A 19,260-nucleotide genomic window follows, 5' to 3' on the forward strand; every position below is an offset into this window, starting at 1 on the left:
GCGCTGGCGTACATGGTGGTCAGTGACTGGGTCACACGGTAGCGCTGGTGCACCTGGTGGTCAGTGACTGGGTCACACGGTAGCGCTGGTGCACCTGGTGGTCAGTGACTGGGTCACACGGTAGCGCTGGTGCACCTGGTGGTCAGTGACTAGGTCACACGGTAGCCCTGGTGCACCTGCTGGTCAGTGACTGGGTCACACGGTAGCGCTGGTGCACCTGGTGGTCAGTTTTACAATAATTTTATATTATTTTTAGTACACCAGCGCCACTTAGTGGTGACAGCTTATAACTAACACAACATTGCATTTTTTGGTTTCAGTATACAGAGGCACACATTCCCTCTGATAAGTGTCTGCAGCTGACTCAAAAATGATTGTAAAACTGACCACCAGGTGCACCAGCGCTACCGTGTGACCCAGTCACTGACCACCAGGTGCACCAGCGCTACCGTGTGACCCAGTCACTGACCACCAGGTGCACCAGTGCTACCGTGTGACCCAGTCACTGACCACCAGGTGCACCAGCGCTACCGTGTGACCCAGTCACTGACCACCAGGTGCACCAGCGCTACCGTGTGACCTAGTCACTGACCACCAAGTGCACCAGCGCTACCGTGTGACCCAGTCACTGACCACCAGGTGCACCAGCGCTACCGTGTGACCCAGTCACTGACCACCAGGTGCACCAGCGCTACCGTGTGACCCAGGTCACTGACCACCAGGTGCACCAGCGCTACCGTGTGACCCAGGTCACTGACCAGCAGGTGCACCAGCGCTACCGTGTGACCCAGTCACTGACCACCAGCGCTACCGTGTGACCCAGTCACTGACCACCAGGTGCACCAGCGCTACCGTGTGACCCAGTCACTGACCACCAGGTGCACCAGCGCTACCGTGTGACCCAGTCACTGACCACCAGGTGCACCAGCGCTACCGTGTGACCCAGTCACTGACCACCAGGTGCACCAGCGCTACCGTGTGACCCAGTCACTGACCACCAGGTGCACCAGCGCTACCGTGTGACCCAGTCACTGACCACCAGGTGCACCAGCGCTACCGTGTGACCCAGTCACTGACCACCATGTACACCAGCGCTACTGTGTGACCTAGTCACTGACCACCAGGTGCACCAGCGCTACCGTGTGACCCAGTCACTGACCACCAGGTGCACCAGCGCTACCGTGTGACCCAGTCACTGACCACCTGGTGCACCAGTGCTTGACCACCAGGTGCACCAGCGCTACCGTGTGACCTAGTCACTGACCACCAGGTGCACCAGCGCTACAGTGTGACCCAGTCACTGACCACCAGGTACACCAGCGCTACCGTGTGACCCAGTCACTGACCACCAGGTACACCAGCGCTACCGTGTGACCCAGTCACTGACCACCAGGTGCACCAGCGCTACCGTGTGACCCAGTCACTGACCACCAGCGCTACTGTGTGACCTAGTCACTGACCACCAGCGCTACCGTGTGACCCAGTCACTGACCACCAGCGCTACTGTGTGACCTAGTCACTGACCACCAGCGCTACCGTGTGACCCAGTCACTGACCACCAGGTGCACCAGCGCTACCGTGTGACCCAGTCACTGACCACCAGCGCTACTGTGTGACCTAGTCACTGACCACCAGCGCTAATGTGTGACCTAGTCACTGACCACCAGGTACACCAGCGCTACCGTGTGACCTAGTCACTGACCACCAGGTACACCAGCGCTACCGTGTGACCTAGTCACTGACCACCAGGTACACCAGCGCTACCGTGTGACCTAGTCACTGACCACCAGGTGCACCAGCGCTACTGTGTGACCCAGTCACTGACCACCAGGTGCACCAGCGCTACTGTGTGACCCAGTCACTGACCACCAGGTACACCAGCGCTACTGTGTGACCCAGTCACTGACCACCAGGTGCACCAGCGCTACTGTGTGACCCAGTCACTGACCACCAGGTGCACCAGCGCTACTGTGTGACCCAGTCACTGACCACCAGGTACACCAGCGCTACTGTGTGACCCAGTCACTGACCACCAGGTGCACCAGCGCTACTGTGTGACCCAGTCACTGACCACCAGGTACACCAGCGCTACTGTGTGACCTAGTCACTGACCACCAGGTGCACCAGCGCTACCGTGTGACCCAGTCACTGACCACCATGTACGCCAGCGCTACTGCGTGACCCAGTCACTGACCACCAGTTACACCAGCGCTACTGTGTGACCTAGTCACTGACCACCAGTTACACCAGCGCTACTGTGTGACCTAGTCACTGACCACCAGGTGCACCAGCGCTACCGTGTGACCCAGTCACTGACCACCAGGTGCACCAGCGCTACCGTGTGACCCAGTCACTGACCACCAGGTGCACCAGCGCTACCGTGTGACCCAGTCACTGACCACCAGGTGCACCAGCGCTACCGTGTGACCCAGTCACTGACCACCAGGTGCACCAGCGCTACCGTGTGACCCAGTCACTGACCACCAGGTGCACCAGCGCTACCGTGTGACCCAGTCACTGACCACCAGGTGCACCAGCGCTACCGTGTGACCCAGTCACTGACCACCAGGTGCACCAGCGCTACCGTGTGACCCAGTCACTGACCACCAGTTGCACCAGCGCTACTGTGTGACCTAGTCACTTTTTCTTTGTGCCACCATAACTAGTGTGATTGGTGTTGGATGCAGTGACGCTGCTCTGCGCCTTCCTGTTACCCGACGGTAATCAGTGCCGACCGCTTACCGGTGCGCACGTACAGGTATCGCTGGCGAGAAGACAGGTCACCTAGTGAGACCGTAGCATGCTTGGAAATCCCTTCTGTACCCAGCGACCCTTACCTACATCCCACACGCTCCCGATGGGCAGGACCCCGACCCACACCCCACACACGCTCCCGATGGGCAGCTCCCCGACCCACACCCCACACACGCTCCCGATGGGCAGGACCCCGACCCACACACGCTCCCGATGGGCAGGACCCCGACCCACACACGCTCCTGATGGGCAGGACCCCGACCCACACACGCTCCCGATGGGCAGGAACCCGACCCACACCACACACACGCTCCCGATGGGCAGGAACCCGACCCACACCCCCCACACGCTCCCGATGGGCAGGACCCCGACCCACACGCTCCCGATGAGCAGGACCCCGACCCACACCCCCCACACGTTCCCGATGGGCAGGACCCCGACCTACACCCCACACATTCCCTATGAGCAGGACCCCGACCCACACCCGCTCCCGATGAGCAGGACCCCGACCCACACCCGCTCCCGATGAGCAGGACCCCGACCCACACCCGCTCCCGATGAGCAGGACCACGACCTACACCCCCCACATGCTCCCGATGAGCAGGACCCCGACCCACACACCCCACATGCTCCCGATGAGCAGGACCCCGACCCACACCCCCCACATGCTCCCGATGAGCAGGACCCCGACCTACATCCCACACACGTTCCCGATGGGCAGGACCCCGACCTACACCCCACATGTTCCCTATGAGCAGGACCCCGACCCACACCCGCTCCCGATGGGCAGGACCCCGACCCACACCCGCTTCCGATGAGCAGGACCCCGACCCACACCCCCCACATGCTCCCGATGAGCAGGACCCCGACCTACATCCCACACACGTTCCCAATGGGCAGGAAGCCACCCAGACTCGCCAGTACTGGTCACTTATAAGTCCTCTATGGTTGGTGGCCTGCAGCAGGTGACCCAGACGTGGATGATCCTGATATAGCTATGGCACTAGTCGTACTATGGAGGATATACCGGAACATTCAGCCTGTAACCAATGGCTTACGCCGCACTCCATCCCAGCACATGAAATGACTTATCCCGCACAGTCCGGGGGGCCACAGCGACAGACGGGAAGCCAGCACACAACACGCTGCGATTCTCTCCAGGACCAATACACTGATGCCACTTCTCAGAAATCACATAAGAATTCCTGGCTCCCTGGGCATGAAGATGGCATGTGATCCCATTGCCCGTGTTGGAGGTCAGGTCCAATCGCCGATTCTGACGCTCTCCATAACATGGATTATTCCAGCACCAGGTCTATATGAAAGGACGTCTGTTACGTCAGGTGAAAAAAAACACCAACACCACCTGTAATAACAGCCGCTGTCCCCTCAGGCCCTGGGAGGCAGAAAGCAGCAGGGTTCCAGGGGAAAGATCAGACACATCTACGGCTAGGAGGTGCACAGCGCATTCCGCCACACGCAGCAGGGTTCCAGGGGAAAGATCAGACACATCTACGGCTAGGCGGTGCACAGCGCATTCCGCCACACGCAGCAGGGTTCCTGGGGAATAATCAGACACATCTACGGCTAGGAGGTGCACAGCGCATTCCGCCACACGCAGCAGGGTTCCTGGGGAATAATCAGACACAGCTACGGCTAGGAGGTGCACAGCGCATTCCGCCACACGCAGCAGGGTTCCAGGGGAATAATCAGACACATCTACGGCTAGGAGGTGCACAGCGCATTCCACCACACGCAGCAGGGTTCCAGGGGAATAATCAGACACATCTACGGCTAGGAGGTGCACAGCGCATTCCACCACACGCAGCAGGGTTCCTGGGGAATAATCAGACACATCTACGGCTAGGAGGTGCACAGCGCATTCCGCCACACGCAGCAGGGTTCCAGGGGAATAATCAGACACAGCTATGGCTAGGCGGTTCACAGCGCATTCCGCCACACGTAGCAGGGTTCCAGGGGAATAATCAGACACGGCTACGGCTAGGAGGTGCACAGCGCATTCCACCACATGCAGCAGGGTTCCAGGGGAATAATCAGACACATCTACGGCTAGGAGGTGCACAGCGCATTCTGCCACACGCAGCAGGGTTCCAGGGGAATAATCAGACACATCTACGGCTAGGAGGTGCACAGCGCATTCCGCCACACACAGCAGGGTTCCTGGGTAATAATCAGACACGGCTACGGCTAGGAGGTGCACAGCGCATTCCGCCACACGCAGCAGGGTTCCAGGGGAATAATCAGACACGGCTACGGCTAGGAGGTGCACAGCGCATTCCGCCACACGCAGCAGTGTTCCAGGGGAATAATCAGACACATCTACGGCTAGGAGGTGCACAGCACATTCCGCCACACGCAGCAGGGTTCCAGGGGAATAATCAGACACAGCTACGGCTAGGAGGTGCACAGTGCATTCCATCACACGCAGCAGGGTTCCAGGGGAATAATCAGACACAGCTACGGCTAGGAGGTGCACAGCACATTCCGCCACACGCAGCAGGGTTCCAGGGGAATAATCAGACACAGCTACGGCTAGGAGGTGCACAGCACATTCCGCCACACGCAGCAGGGTTCCAGGGGAATAATCAGACACAGCTACGGCTAGGAGGTGCACAGCGCATTCCGCCACACGCAGCAGGGTTCCAGGGGAATAATCAGACACGGCTACGGCTAGGAGGTGCACAGCGCATTCCGCCACACGCAGCAGGGTTCCAGGGGAATAATCAGACACATCTACGGCTAGGAGGTGCACAGCACATTCCGCCACACGCAGCAGGGTTCCAGGGGAATAATCAGACACATCTACGGCTAGGAGGTGTACAGCGCATTCCGCCACACGCAGCAGGGTTCCAGGGGAATAATCAGACACATCTACGGCTAGGAGGTGCACAGCGCATTCCGCCACACACAGCAGGGTTCCAGGAATAACCAGACACGGCTTCTGCTATGCGGTGCACAGCGCATTCCGCAACACGCAGCAGGGTTCCAGAGGAATAATCAGACACAGCTACGGCTAGGAGGTGCACAGCGCATTCCACCACATGCAGCAGGGTTCCAGGGGAATAATCAGACACATCTACGGCTAGGCGGTGCACAGCGCATTCCACCACTCACAGCAGGGTTCCTGGGGAATAATCAGACACATCTACGGCTAGGAGGTGCACAGCGCATTCCGCCACACGCAGCAGGATTCCTGGGGAATAATCAGACAGCTACGGCTAGGAGGTGCACAGCGCATTCCGCCACACGCAGCAGGGTTCCTGGGGAATAATCAGACAGCTACGGCTAGGCGGTACACAGCGCATTCCACCACACGCCGCAGGGTTCCTGGGGAAAAATCAGACACAGCTACGGCTAGGCGGTGCACAGCGCATTCCGCCACACGCAGCAGGGTTCCAGGGGAATAATCAGACAGCTACGGCTAGGAGGTGCACAGCGCATTCCACCACATGCAGCAGGGTTCCTGGGGAATAATCAGACACAGCTAGGAGGTGCACAGCACATTCCGCCACACGCAGCAGGGTTCCTGGGGAATAATCAGACACAGCTACGGCTAGGCGGTGCACAGCGCATTCCACCACATGCAGCAGGGTTCCTGGGGAATAATCAGACACAGCTAGGAGGTGCACAGCGCATTCCGCCACACGCAGCAGGGTTCCTGGGGAATAATCAGACAGCTATGGCTAGGAGGTGCACAGCGCATTCCACCACACACAGCAGGGTTCCAGGAATAATCAGACACGGCTACGGCTAGGCAGTGCACAGCGCATTCCGCCACACACAGCAGGGTTCCAGGAATATTCAGACACGGCTACGGCTAGGCAGTGCACAGCGCATTCCGCCACACACAGCAGGGTTCCAGGAATAATCAGACACGGCTACGGCTAGGAGGTGCACAGCGCATTCCGCCACACGCAGCAGGGTTCCAGGGGAATAATCAGACACGGCTACGGCTAGGCAGTGCACAGCGCATTCCGCCACACACAGCAGGGTTCCAGGGGAATAATCAGACAGCTACGACTAGGCGGTGCACAGCGCATTCCGCCACACGCAGCAGGGTTCCTGGGGAATAATCAGACACAGCTAGGAGGTGCACAGCGCATTCCGCCACACGCAGCAGGGTTCCTGGGGAATAATCAGACACAGCTACGGCTAGGCGGTGCACAGCGCATTCCACCACATGCAGCAGGGTTCCTGGGGAATAATCAGACACAGCTAGGAGGTGCACAGCGCATTCCGCCACACGCAGCAGGGTTCCTGGGGAATAATCAGACACAGCTACGGCTAGGAGGTGCACAGCGCATTCCGCCACACGCAGCAGGGTTCCAGGAATAATCAGACACGGCTACGGCTAGGAGGTGCACAGCGCATTCCACCACACGCAGCAGGGTTCCAGGAATAACCAGACACGGCTACTGCTATGCGGTGCACAGCGCATTCCACCACACGCAGCAGGGTTCCTGGGGAATAATCAGACACAGCTACGGCTAGGCGGTACACAGCGCATTCCGCCACACGCAGCAGGGTTCCAGGGGAATAATCAGACACGGCTACAGCTAGGCGGTGCACAGCGCATTCCGCCACACGCAGCAGGGTTCCTGGGGAATAATCAGACACAGCTACGGCTAGGCGGTGCACAGCGCATTCCGCCACACGCAGCAGGGTTCCAGGGGAATAATCAGACACATCTAGGGGGTGCACAGCGCATTCCGCCACACGCAGCAGGGTTCCTGGGGAATAATCAGACACATCTACAGCTAGGCGGTGCACAGCGCATTCCACCACACGCAGCAGGGTTCCAGGGGAATAATCAGACACAGCTAGGGGGTGCACAGCGCATTCCGCCACACGCAGCAGGGTTCCTGGGGAATAATCAGACACATCTACGGCTAGGAGGTGCACAGCGCATTCCGCCACACGCAGCAGGGTTCCTGGGGAATAATCAGACACAGCTACGGCTAGGCGGTGCACAGCGCATTCCACCACACGCAGCAGGGTTCCAGGGGAATAATCAGACACATCTACGGCTAGGCGTGCACAGCGCATTCCGCCACACGCAGCAGGGTTCATGGGGAATAATCAGACACGGCTAGGCGGTGCACAGCGCATTCCGCCACACGCAGCAGGGTTCCTGGGTAATAATCAGACACATCTACGGCTAGGAGGTGCACAGCGCATTCCGCCACACGCAGCAGGGTTCCAGGGGAATAATCAGACACAGCTAGGGCTAGGAGGTGCACAGCGCATTCCGCCACAAGCAGCAGTGTTCCAGGAATAATCAGACACGGCTACGGCTAGGCAGTGCACAGCGCATTCCACCACACGCAGCAGGGTTCCTGGGGAATAATCAGACACATCTACGGCTAGGCGGTGCACAGCGCATTCCACCACACGCAGCAGGGTTCCTGGGGAATAATCAGACACAGCTACAGCTAGGCAGTGCACAGCGCATTCCATCACACGCAGCAGGGTTCCTGGGGAATAATCAGACAGAGCTACGGCTAGGAGGTGCACAGCACATTCCACCACACGCAGCAGGGTTCCTGGGGAATAATCAGACAGAGCTACGGCTAGGAGGTACACAGCGCATTCCGCCACACACAGCAGGGTTCCTGGGGAATAATCAGACACATCTACGGCTAGGCAGTGCACAGCGCATTCCGCCACAAGCAGCAGTGTTCCAGGAATAATCAGACACGGCTACGGCTAGGCGGTGCACAGCGCATTCCGCCACACGCAGCAGGGTTCATGGGGAATAATCAGACACAGCTACGGCTAGGAGGTGCAGAGCGCATTCCACCACACGCAGCAGGGTTCCTGGGGAATAATCAGACACAGCTAGGCGGTTCACAGCGCATTCCGCCACACGCAGCAGGGTTCCAGGGGAATAATCAGACACATCTACGGCTAGGAGGTGCACAGCGCATTCCGCCACACGCAGCAGTGTTCATGGGGAATAATCAGACACAGCTACGGCTAGGCGGTGCACAGCGCATTCCGCCACACGCAGCAGGGTTCATGGGGAATAATCAGACACAGCTACGGCTAGGAGGTGCAGAGCGCATTCCACCACACGCAGCAGGGTTCCTGGGGAATAATCAGACACAGCTAGGCGGTTCACAGCGCATTCCGCCACACGCAGCAGGGTTCCAGGGGAATAATCAGACACATCTACGGCTAGGCGGTGCACAGCGCATTCCGCCACACGCAGCAGGGTTCATGGGGAATAATCAGACACAGCTACGGCTAGGCGGTGCACAGCGCATTCCGCCACACGCAGCAGGGTTCCAGGGGAATAATCAGACAGCTATGGCTAGGCGGTGCACAGCGCATTCCGCCACACACAGCAGGGTTCCAGGGGAATAATCAGACAAAGCTACGGCTAGGAGGTGCACAGCGCATTCCACCACACGCAGCAGGGTTCCTGGGGAATAATCAGACACAGCTACGGCTAGGCGGTGAACAGTGCATTCCGCCACACGCAGCAGGGTTCCAGGGGAATAATCAGACACATCTACGGCTTGGCGGTGCACAGCGCATTCCGCCACACGCAGCAGGGTTCCTGGGTAATAATCAGACACAGCTACGGCTAGGAGATGCACAGCGCATTCCGCCACACGCAGCAGGGTTCCAGGGGAATAATCAGACACATCTACGGCTTGGCGGTGCACAGCGCATTCCGCCACACGCAGCAGGGTTCCAGGGGAATAAACAGACACATCTACGGCTTGGCGGTGCACAGCGCATTCCGCCACACGCAGGCGCTATTCCTGCGCTATGAAATGCGTGGTCAGGTATTGCCATGTTTTTCTGCAGTCAGAAATAGAAACACGGTAAAACTGCATTAAACAATATAACTTGTGTGTCGGCAGTCATGCACTTATTATACAGAACAGCCAATGCTTTATCTCCCTCCCCTATATCGGTGATCACGCCCGCTACCTGCTGTCTTTCCAGCTTCTTGGCCAGTTTCTTCTGCGCTGCCGGATCATCCACCTGGACATGTTCCGGAAGCCGCTTCACTGCGGAAAGAGCAGTAACATTGCAATAAGGCGTGAGGACGAGAAACATGTCACATGTACACAACAGAGGGGTTCTATGTCTGTGACATCACGAGAACAGAGGGGTTCTATGTCTGTGACATCACGAGAACAGAGAGGTTCTATGTCTGTGACATCACGCGTTTCGCAGGCCGTGCGCAAACAAAACACATGCACAGGACTACATCCAGTAACATAAGATGACGCCACAAGGAGCGAGGCTATACATAGTAATATAAATGGAAGATTGCACCATTCCCATCGTGACGGGCTGAGCGCAGTGGGAGTGTCTGAATGAATGGGAGTGGAAGGTCCGTTTGGTTGGGTGAGGTCATTACAGATTGGGGAGATAAAAGGGAGAACAGCAATCACAGAAAGGGTGTGATTGTTTATCCATCAGGGGTTCTATCCACTCTCCGACCTCCACACAGCCGCACCGTCCTCCGTCCCACCTTACCACTACTACCCCGGCCGCACCACCATCCGACCGCACCGCCCTCTGACCCGCCTGATCCCTTACCTGTCTGACTGTCACTGGGCGGGGCTTTCACTTTGGTGGGGGCGGGTCCAGTGCTCGGCTCGGCTTTCTTACTCTGTTTCTGGTTGCGCTCGGCCTCCTGTTTGGCTCTCCGCTCTGCTCGCAGCTCCGACTTGCTCTTTCCTCCTGCTGGCACCTCAGAGGCGGTCGTGGCAATATTAGGCTGGGCGGGGCATGGAGCGCAGGGCGTGGTAACAGGGCACTGGTTGTCCACTACAAGAACAGGCAATGAACATAGAATACCATGTACAGCAACACCTCAAATGTCACAGGGCAACTCTCCCTGCAGCTCAGAGTTCATACCCCTCAACACGCCCCTCCCCCGCCAAATCCGGCCCCGACCTCTCCCCCCCTTCCCGAGCAGGTCCCACCACCGGCGACCTCTCCCCCCCTTCCCGAGCAGGTCCCACCACCGGCGACCTCTCCCCCCTTCCCGAGCAGGTCCCACCACCAGCGACCTCTCCCCCCCTTCCCGAGCAGGTCCCATCACCGCCGACTCTCCCCCCCTTCCCAAGCAGGTCCCACCACCGGCGACCTCTCCCCCCCTTCCCGAGCAGGTCCCATCACCGCTGACCTCTCCCCCCTTTCCAGACAGGTCCCACCACATGTGGCCCCTATCAGGTCGCATCATACCAGGATCAGACATCGATGCCAGGCACCTATAAGTGACATGGGGACCTCACCCCTCTGTAAGGTGCACCTCTCACATCCAGCAATGCCCCCAGAACCCCTGAAATCTCCAACCTTTCTGGGCAATGCTCTCCGGTGCCCCCTCCGCTGCTGACACTGATGCCTTCTCCTTGATCTTCTTTTGCATCTTCTTTTCCTTCCGCAAACGAAGCTTCTCCTCTTTAGACATTTCCTGTACACAGGAACATAGACAGTGACCTCTAAATCCCAGGACCCTCGATAACCTTTCACCTGGACACAGGAACATAGACATATCCCCCCAACCAATCACTTGGACACAGGAACATAGACATATCCCCCCAACCAATCACTGACCACTACTCCATCCCTCACCACTACATCCTAACCGTCAGTGCTACCCTTCCCCCTTCTCAATCCCCCACCCAACCACTCCTCAACTATTGACCACTCCTCCATCCCTCACCCAACAACTGACCTCTCCTCCACCCAACCACTCCTCCATCCCTCACCCAACAACTGACCACTTCATCCTAACCGTCAGTGCTACCCTTCCCCCTTCTAAATCCCCCGCCCAACCACTCAACTACTGACCACTCCTCCATCCCCCACCCAACCACTGACCACTCCTCCACCCCCCACCCAACCACTCCTCAACTATTGACCACTCCTCCATCCCTCACCCAACAACTGACCTCTCCTCCACCCAACCACTCCTCCATCCCTCACCCAACAACTGACCACTTCATCCTAACCGTCAGTGCTACCCTTCCCCCTTCTAAATCCCCCGCCCAACCACTCCTCAACTACTGACGACTCCTCCATCCCCCACCCAACCACTGACCACTCCTCCACCCCCCACCCAACCACTCCACCCCCCACTCAACCACTGACTACTCCTTCATCCCTCACCCAACCACTACATCCAAACCATCAGTGGTACCCTTCCCCCTACTCCATCCCCCGCCCAACCACTCAACCACTGACCACTCCTCCATCCCCCACCCAACCACTACATCCTAACCATCAGTGCTACCCTTCCCCCTCCTCCATCCCCCCACCCAACCACTCCTCCATCCCCCACCCAACCACTACATCCTAACCATCAGTGCTATCTTTCCCCCTACTCCTCCCCCGCCCAACCACTGACCACTCCTCCATCCCCCCACCCAACCACTCCTCCATCCCCCACCCAACCACTACATCCTAACCATCACTGCTACCCTTCCTCCGCCCAATCACGGACCACTCCTCCATCCCCCACCCAACCACTCCTCCATCTTCACACCAAACCACGCCTCCATCCCTCACCCAATCCCTAACCACAACATCCTAAACATTAGTGATACCCTGCGTCCTACTCCATCCCCCGCCCAATCACTGACCACTACATCCCTAACAAGCAGCGTTACCCCTTAAAAAACACACAGGGCTCCTAATAAGAGCAGTATGGATACCAGGTGAGGCACCAGTTTCTCCTCCCTATAGAGAGCACACATGTAACTTATCACACTGATCCTTATAGGGAGCTACAGAACATGTGCAGGTACTGACATACTAACACACAGCACACATACACTGTGACACATGCAGTAATCATACACTGTGACACACACACACACAGTAATCATACACTGTAACACACAGCACACATACACTGTGACACACGCAGTAATCATACACTGTAACACACACACTGTGACACACACAGTAATCATACACACATACACTGTGACACACACACAGATCATACACTGTAACATAGTAATTAAGGCTGAAAAAAGACGTTAGTCCATCTAGTTAAACCTCGATGTATGTGACACACACAGTACACATACACAGTGACACACACACACAGTACACACATACACAGTACACACATACACAGTACACATACAGTGACACACACACACAGTGACACACACACACAGTGACACACGAGGCAGGACTATAGGCGGAGTTACCTGACCGCTCGCTGTTTTCTTGTCTTTACCTCCACCTGCCAAAGAGAAAGGTGTAGTGATATAACTGTATAACACAGCACAGGATAATGATGATGTATAACACAGCACAGGATAATGACGATATGGATATATATCAGCACAGGATAATGACGATATGGATATATAACAGCACAGGATAATGACGATATGATATATAACAGCACAGGATAATGACGATATGATATATAACAGCACAGGATAATGACGATATGGATATATAACAGCACAGGATAATGACGATATGGATATATAACAGCACAGGATAATGACGATATGATATATAACAGCACAGGATAATGACTATATGATATATAACAGCACAGGATAATGACGATATGATATATAACAGCACAGGATAATGACGATGTATAACACAGCACAGGATAATGACGATGTATAACACAGCACAGGATAATGACGATGTATAACACAGCACAGGATAATGACGATGTATAACACAGCACAGGATAATGACGATGTATAACACAGCACAGGATAATGACGATGTATAACACAGCATAGGATAATGACGATGTATAACACAGCACAGGATAATAATGATATATAACACAGCACAGGATAATAATGATATGGATATATAACAGCACAGGATAATGATGATTTGATGTATAACACAGCACAGGATAATGATGATATATAACAGAGCACAGGATAATGATGATATATAACAGAGCACAGGATAATGATGATATGATATATAACACAGCACAGGATAATGATGATATATAACACAGCACAGGATAATGATGATATGGATATATAACATGGGACACGATAATGATGACATAAAGCCTGTAGTGACACGGATTTATAACATAGCACAGCACAGGATAATGATGACATAGATGTAGGATACACAGTACTACAGGTGAATGACGGATACAGATACGGAGAGAGAACTCACCAGGTACCGGAGTCCCCTCCATGGCTGTAATCCGGTTCTCCTGTCACAACGCTCCCATACGGCCGGATTCCAAGGCGGCCATTTTATACCCTGGCAGAGCGGCCTCAGCTGTCGGGCAGGGTGACCAATCAGCGATGGCGCTGTACGTCTGTAGGCGTAAGGTTCAGAAGCCGCCATGATAGGTCCTGGCAGAGAGTGAATGCTGGGATGTTAGTGGCTCCCCCCCCCCCCGGCGGCAGCAGCCGGGTTCTGTGTGTGTGTGTGGCCCCTCCCATGACGTAGCCCAGGGGTGCTCAGTCAGCTCCCAGCATGCCCCATGCCAAGAGGGTCACGTGCTCTTCCTGTGTGCAGCCCCAGCTGTGGTGCAGGAGAGAGGTGCCTGGTGCCCCCTGCTGGGTTGGAGGTGTGATTATGTACTGTACACACACACACACACATATATATATATATATATATATATATATATATATCCACAAAGAAAATGGGTGCACTCACCGGTCTTTTTCCAAATGCAGGTGTTTATTTACATACCACAGCCGATTATTTCAGGTGACAGTGGGCATGGTCAACGTTTCGGTCTACACATAGACCTTTGTCAAGACCCCCTTACTCCTGCCTCCACCAGTGCACAACCAACAATAGACCATAGTGGACCTTTTATGCTCACACACAGGTACAAGGGCAACTCCCCCTTTCCTCTTTCCGGAAGTGCCATCTATTCTAACAGCCTAATACAATCACATATTTGCAGTATCAAACTACATTATACACACGCAATGTTAAAATCATTTAGTGGTGCTCACCCATATATCCCAAAGTACCATGAAGCGGGCTAGTGTCTGCCTTCACATCGCTGTGTTCAGCGCTGGCCGCGGTGTGCGTTCCAACGCCCGGCATGCGTTCCACCCGCCGGAAGATGTCACTGCCACATCGCTTCCGCCCATTGGTTATGGGGTATTCCAAATATCAATCAAAAATATCAGTGGAACGCGGAAATTATTGCGTTCCATATATATTAATAGATAGTACCCTGTGCTAGCACCAAAGGTCCACATACATAGCCCATATAATTAAAACAGTTCCATTTTTATATTTTACTAAAAAAAAAATTTTACTAACATTTTTTTTATCTTATTTAAAAAGATTTATCACCAGGCGCACTAATACACTATTTGTGAATTGCTGAATGTTATAATGAAAAAATGAGAAAAGTTGGGGCACTTTTATAAGAATACACTCAATGAGTTATACTCATTAAGCCCTCTAGGGGAGATGGTGTCCAATCTTTGTATCCATCTGGCCTCTTTGCGCAATAATAGAAGACCACGGTCCCCTCCTCTCTCCAACGGAATTCTTCGCCATTAGAAACGATGTATATGCCCAAAATGAGATGCCCATGGTCAAAAAACCTAGTACATTTGACCCCCCTTCGTCTAGCGCGAACTTAAAAACCTTTCTGCGGATGGTAGATTTAGATGTCAAGGAGGGTGTGAAAAGTTATCAGAGTTTTGACAATTTGTCTGTAGCTGAACGACGAGCTCTGAATGACCTGAAAAATTACACGTCCGTGGTGATAAGAAGCGCAGACAAAGGGGGAGCAATTGTCCTTCAGGATTTTGATAGTTACGATAAAGAGATCAAAAGACAATTAAGCGATGTTGGTACATATGAAAAGGTTGACTATAACCCTATGCCTAGGGTAAAAAGAGAGGTTGATCAGCTCCTTAAAACAGCCCTCAATATGGGCTGGATTGATGAGCAAATTTTTGGGTTCCTTGTAGTCGAGCATCCAAGGTGCCCTTTGATGTACACATTGCCAAAGATTCACAAGACTCTGATTAACCCCCCAGGAAGGCCCATCATCTCGGCCTACGGGTCTATACTGCAGCCATTGGCTCAATATGTAGATTTTTATCTACAACCATGTGTTCAAGCTGGCCAAAGTTACTTGAGGGACACTGGGGACTTCCTGGGGGGCCTTCGAGATATTGTGGGTCTATCTGAAAACTGTGTTTTAGCCACACTTGATGTCTCATCGTTGTACACGGTGATTCCACATATGGAGGGGATCCAAGCGGTCCGCACAGCGTTGACACGTGGGCCATACGATGGACCTCCTATCGAGTTCATCTGTGATTTGATTAGTATGGTTCTAAGACTTAACCATTTCCAGTACCAGGGTGGGTACTTTATGCAGATCTCCGGGACAGCCATGGGCTCAAACCTGGCGCCGGGGTTTGCCAATCTATTCATGGCTGAGTATGAGCAGATTCACATTCTAGAAAGGTATGCCACCAACATTGTACACTATAGACAGTGGCGCCGGATCGGGGGGGGGGGGGGGGGCGAGGGGGCAGCTTGCCCCCCCCAAAATTACTGAGGCGCTAAAGTACCGTTCAGGGCCGTTTCTAGAGGCGGACAAGCCGTGCAGCAGCCCGGGGCGCTGCACGGCTTGTCCGCCTCTGTTAAACAGCCAGGGCGCCCGGCAATGTTCCTTGCAAGGTGTGCGTACAAACATTTTAATTGTGCGCACTACTGTCCGCCGCCCGCCGCTCACTCCCCTGTCAGTGCAGTGGAGCCTGGAGCCGGGAGCCAGCCAGCGCCGTGTGCTCTGCCTCTGGGTATAAACTTTAAAGTGCTGCGCCGGCGTCTGACGTCAGACGCTGGCGCCGCACAGCGCGCAGAAAGAGCTACACTCAGGACGGAGCCTGCCTGCATGCCTGCCCACCTTCCTAACCCAGTGCCCACCACATAACTTAAGGCAGTGGCACAGACAGAGCCCTACCACCCCAGACGGTATGTTTACAAATAAACTCGCCCCCTGAAAATGTTGCACACTGACTATATATTATATATATATATATATATATAATATATATAGTCAGTGTGCAACATTTTCAGGTGTACATATGTGTGTATATATATATATATATATATATACATACATATGTGTATATATATATATATATATATATATATATATATATATAAGGAGCAATTAGAAGCAAGCACACCAGTTTAGTAGAAGATGAGAAAAACTTTATATAAAAAAGAAGGCATCAATCCATACTTGCAGTGCAGCAAATCTTTGTAACAGAGTACAATTGCAGAGTTTTAAATCCAGGCTTTACATGTGCAAAAATCCATACTTTACATGTGCAAAAAAGGACTGCAAGGACGCCATGTTCGAGCTCAACAGCTGTTTCGGTGCAGGTATCACCGTCGTCAGGAGCACACTGAACTGGCACACATTGCACCCCTTTATAGCAACCAACATTAGAGACAAACAATCTCACCTGTCTGAACGCACGTGAGTTTTCATTGGCGCGCTAACCGCCATCACAGCCTTCCTCTTGCCGCAAGTTCCGGAAGTGACGAGGCGCAGCCACGGCAACAAGCCTAGGCAAGCGTCCGTCACCTTGGAAACTACTGGCAGCGTCGCCGGAAGTGACGCGACGCGGGTCACGGCAGAAGCCTGACACCGCGTCCATCACCTAGGCAACGCCAGATAGCGTGGCACTTCTCCTGTCATCACCCCCAAATAGAGATCCAGGGGCGATCCACAGATCAGCGCTTAACTACCATCCGGTGTCGGACAGGGAATAGAGGTCAGCCCTGCTCCCAGGGTACAGTCCCCTCCCAGCCGGCACCGATCGCCATAGCGGGGGAATGATCTGGCTGAATAATTAGTGAACTAAGCTCCATGTTGGCTACCACCAGGGGTACATTATGTATACAACAGTGGGTATTATCAGCAATAAATGTGATCAATCATATCATATAAGTAATTTAAAGCATTACAGATAATAATGAAAAAATATAAAAAATTTATTCAAAAAAATACATGAGAAAAAATACATGAGAAAAAATTATCATAGAAAGCAATGAAAAGACAAATCCTCATTCAGTCCTTGAGGTGAGAGACAGTTCAATTGATGGATCCAAAAACTCTCCTTTTGTAGCAAGAGTCTCCCTCTATCCCCTCCCCGTCGCAGTGGGGGTATGTGATCTATAGGGATAAAGCTGAAGTCTCTTAATCGATGTTGACACTGGACAAAATGCCTAGCAACAGGCGGAGTGTTTGAGTCAATGGTGTTATAGGCTTTTTTTATTGAGGAGCGATGCATACATATTCTTTCTTTCAGAGTCCGGATTGTTTTACCGATGTAAACATGAGGACAGGGGCAGACAATAGCATAGATGACATAGCGACTATCACAGTCCAGGTGATGTTTTATTTCATATTGCTGTAGAGTTGTAGGATCCGTGAAGTGAGTACCAGTTTTGATGAATTGGCAGGTGAATGCGGATCTAATTGTACTTGAACAAGAGATTGATGTAATTGCTAATTCTGGTTTACAGTTATTGAAGACAGATCCCACTGGTGATTTGACAGTGAAACTTGATGAAGCCATTAACTCTTTTCATGCTGAACTTCTGGCTTTTAAAAAAACGAAATATAAGCTGGTAAAAGATGATTATAAAGAACTTAAAGTATATGGTTGGGTAAATGGTAATGAACAGAGGTACACATGGCGAGACAATGGAAAAAATAGGAGGAGACGACCTGGGAGAAATAATTTTTCTGAGTTAGACACGCAGACATCTGCATCAGATTCTGACCACTCCCAAAAACGGGTTTTTCCACGGGGGACAGTCACTCGGTCCAAACAAAAGGATCCTCTTGCAGGAGACCTACTAGAAGGGGTAGACGTAAGACGCAGGCAAATAGGCAAGAAAGGGAAGGACAAGATGTAGTCTTTAATTTATCAAATTATGCACTTAATCCTGATGAGGTCAAAGTCCTGGCTAAGGGTTTGTCCTTTGTCAGGACACACAAACAGAGACCATTTGAATTTGAGGTCGAATTCTATCGTTTTTTCAGGTTACTAAAGCTTAAAGACCATTTTGCCAAGCACCCACCTATCAATGCTGTGCCTCCCCCACAGTTCAAACCCACTAGTACTTTTGACCCCCCCTGCGACGGGGAGGGGATAGAGGGAGACTCTTGCTACAAAAGGAGAGTTTTTGGATCCATCAATTGAACTGTCTCTCACCTCAAGGACTGAATGAGGATTTGTCTTTTCATTGCTTTCTATGATAATTTTTTCTCATGTATTTTTTCTCATGTATTTTTTTGAATAAATTTTTTATATTTTTTCATTATTATCTGTAATGCTTTAAATTACTTATATGATATGATTGATCACATTTATTGCTGATAATACCCACTGTTGTATACATAATGTACCCCTGTTGGTAGCCAACATGGAGCTTAGTTCACTAATTATTCAGCCAGATCATTCCCCCGCTATGGCGATCGGTGCCGGC

General features: G+C 53.2%; 1 protein-coding gene across 1 annotated transcript in view; it reads right to left on the reverse strand.

Moving 5' to 3' along the window:
* Positions 1-14,076, reverse strand: part of EIF2B4 (eukaryotic translation initiation factor 2B subunit delta) — a 40,591-nt gene extending 26,515 nt beyond the window's left edge. Inside the window, exons 1-5 of the mRNA XM_083178976.1 lie at positions 13,930-14,076; positions 12,966-13,000; positions 11,098-11,215; positions 10,336-10,566; positions 9,718-9,797 (exon numbers count right to left, since the gene is read on the reverse strand). Coding sequence (XP_083035102.1) covers positions 9,718-9,797; positions 10,336-10,566; positions 11,098-11,215; positions 12,966-13,000; positions 13,930-13,951 — 486 coding nt within the window. The 5' untranslated portion in view covers positions 13,952-14,076. The remainder of the gene's footprint in view (positions 1-9,717; positions 9,798-10,335; positions 10,567-11,097; positions 11,216-12,965; positions 13,001-13,929) is intronic.
* Positions 14,077-19,260: the final 5,184 nt, after the last annotated feature.

This window comes from Crinia signifera, chromosome 3, assembly GCF_055691185.1.
Source record: "Crinia signifera chromosome 3, ASM5569118v1, whole genome shotgun sequence".
Classification (NCBI taxonomy): Eukaryota; Metazoa; Chordata; class Amphibia; order Anura; family Myobatrachidae; genus Crinia; species Crinia signifera.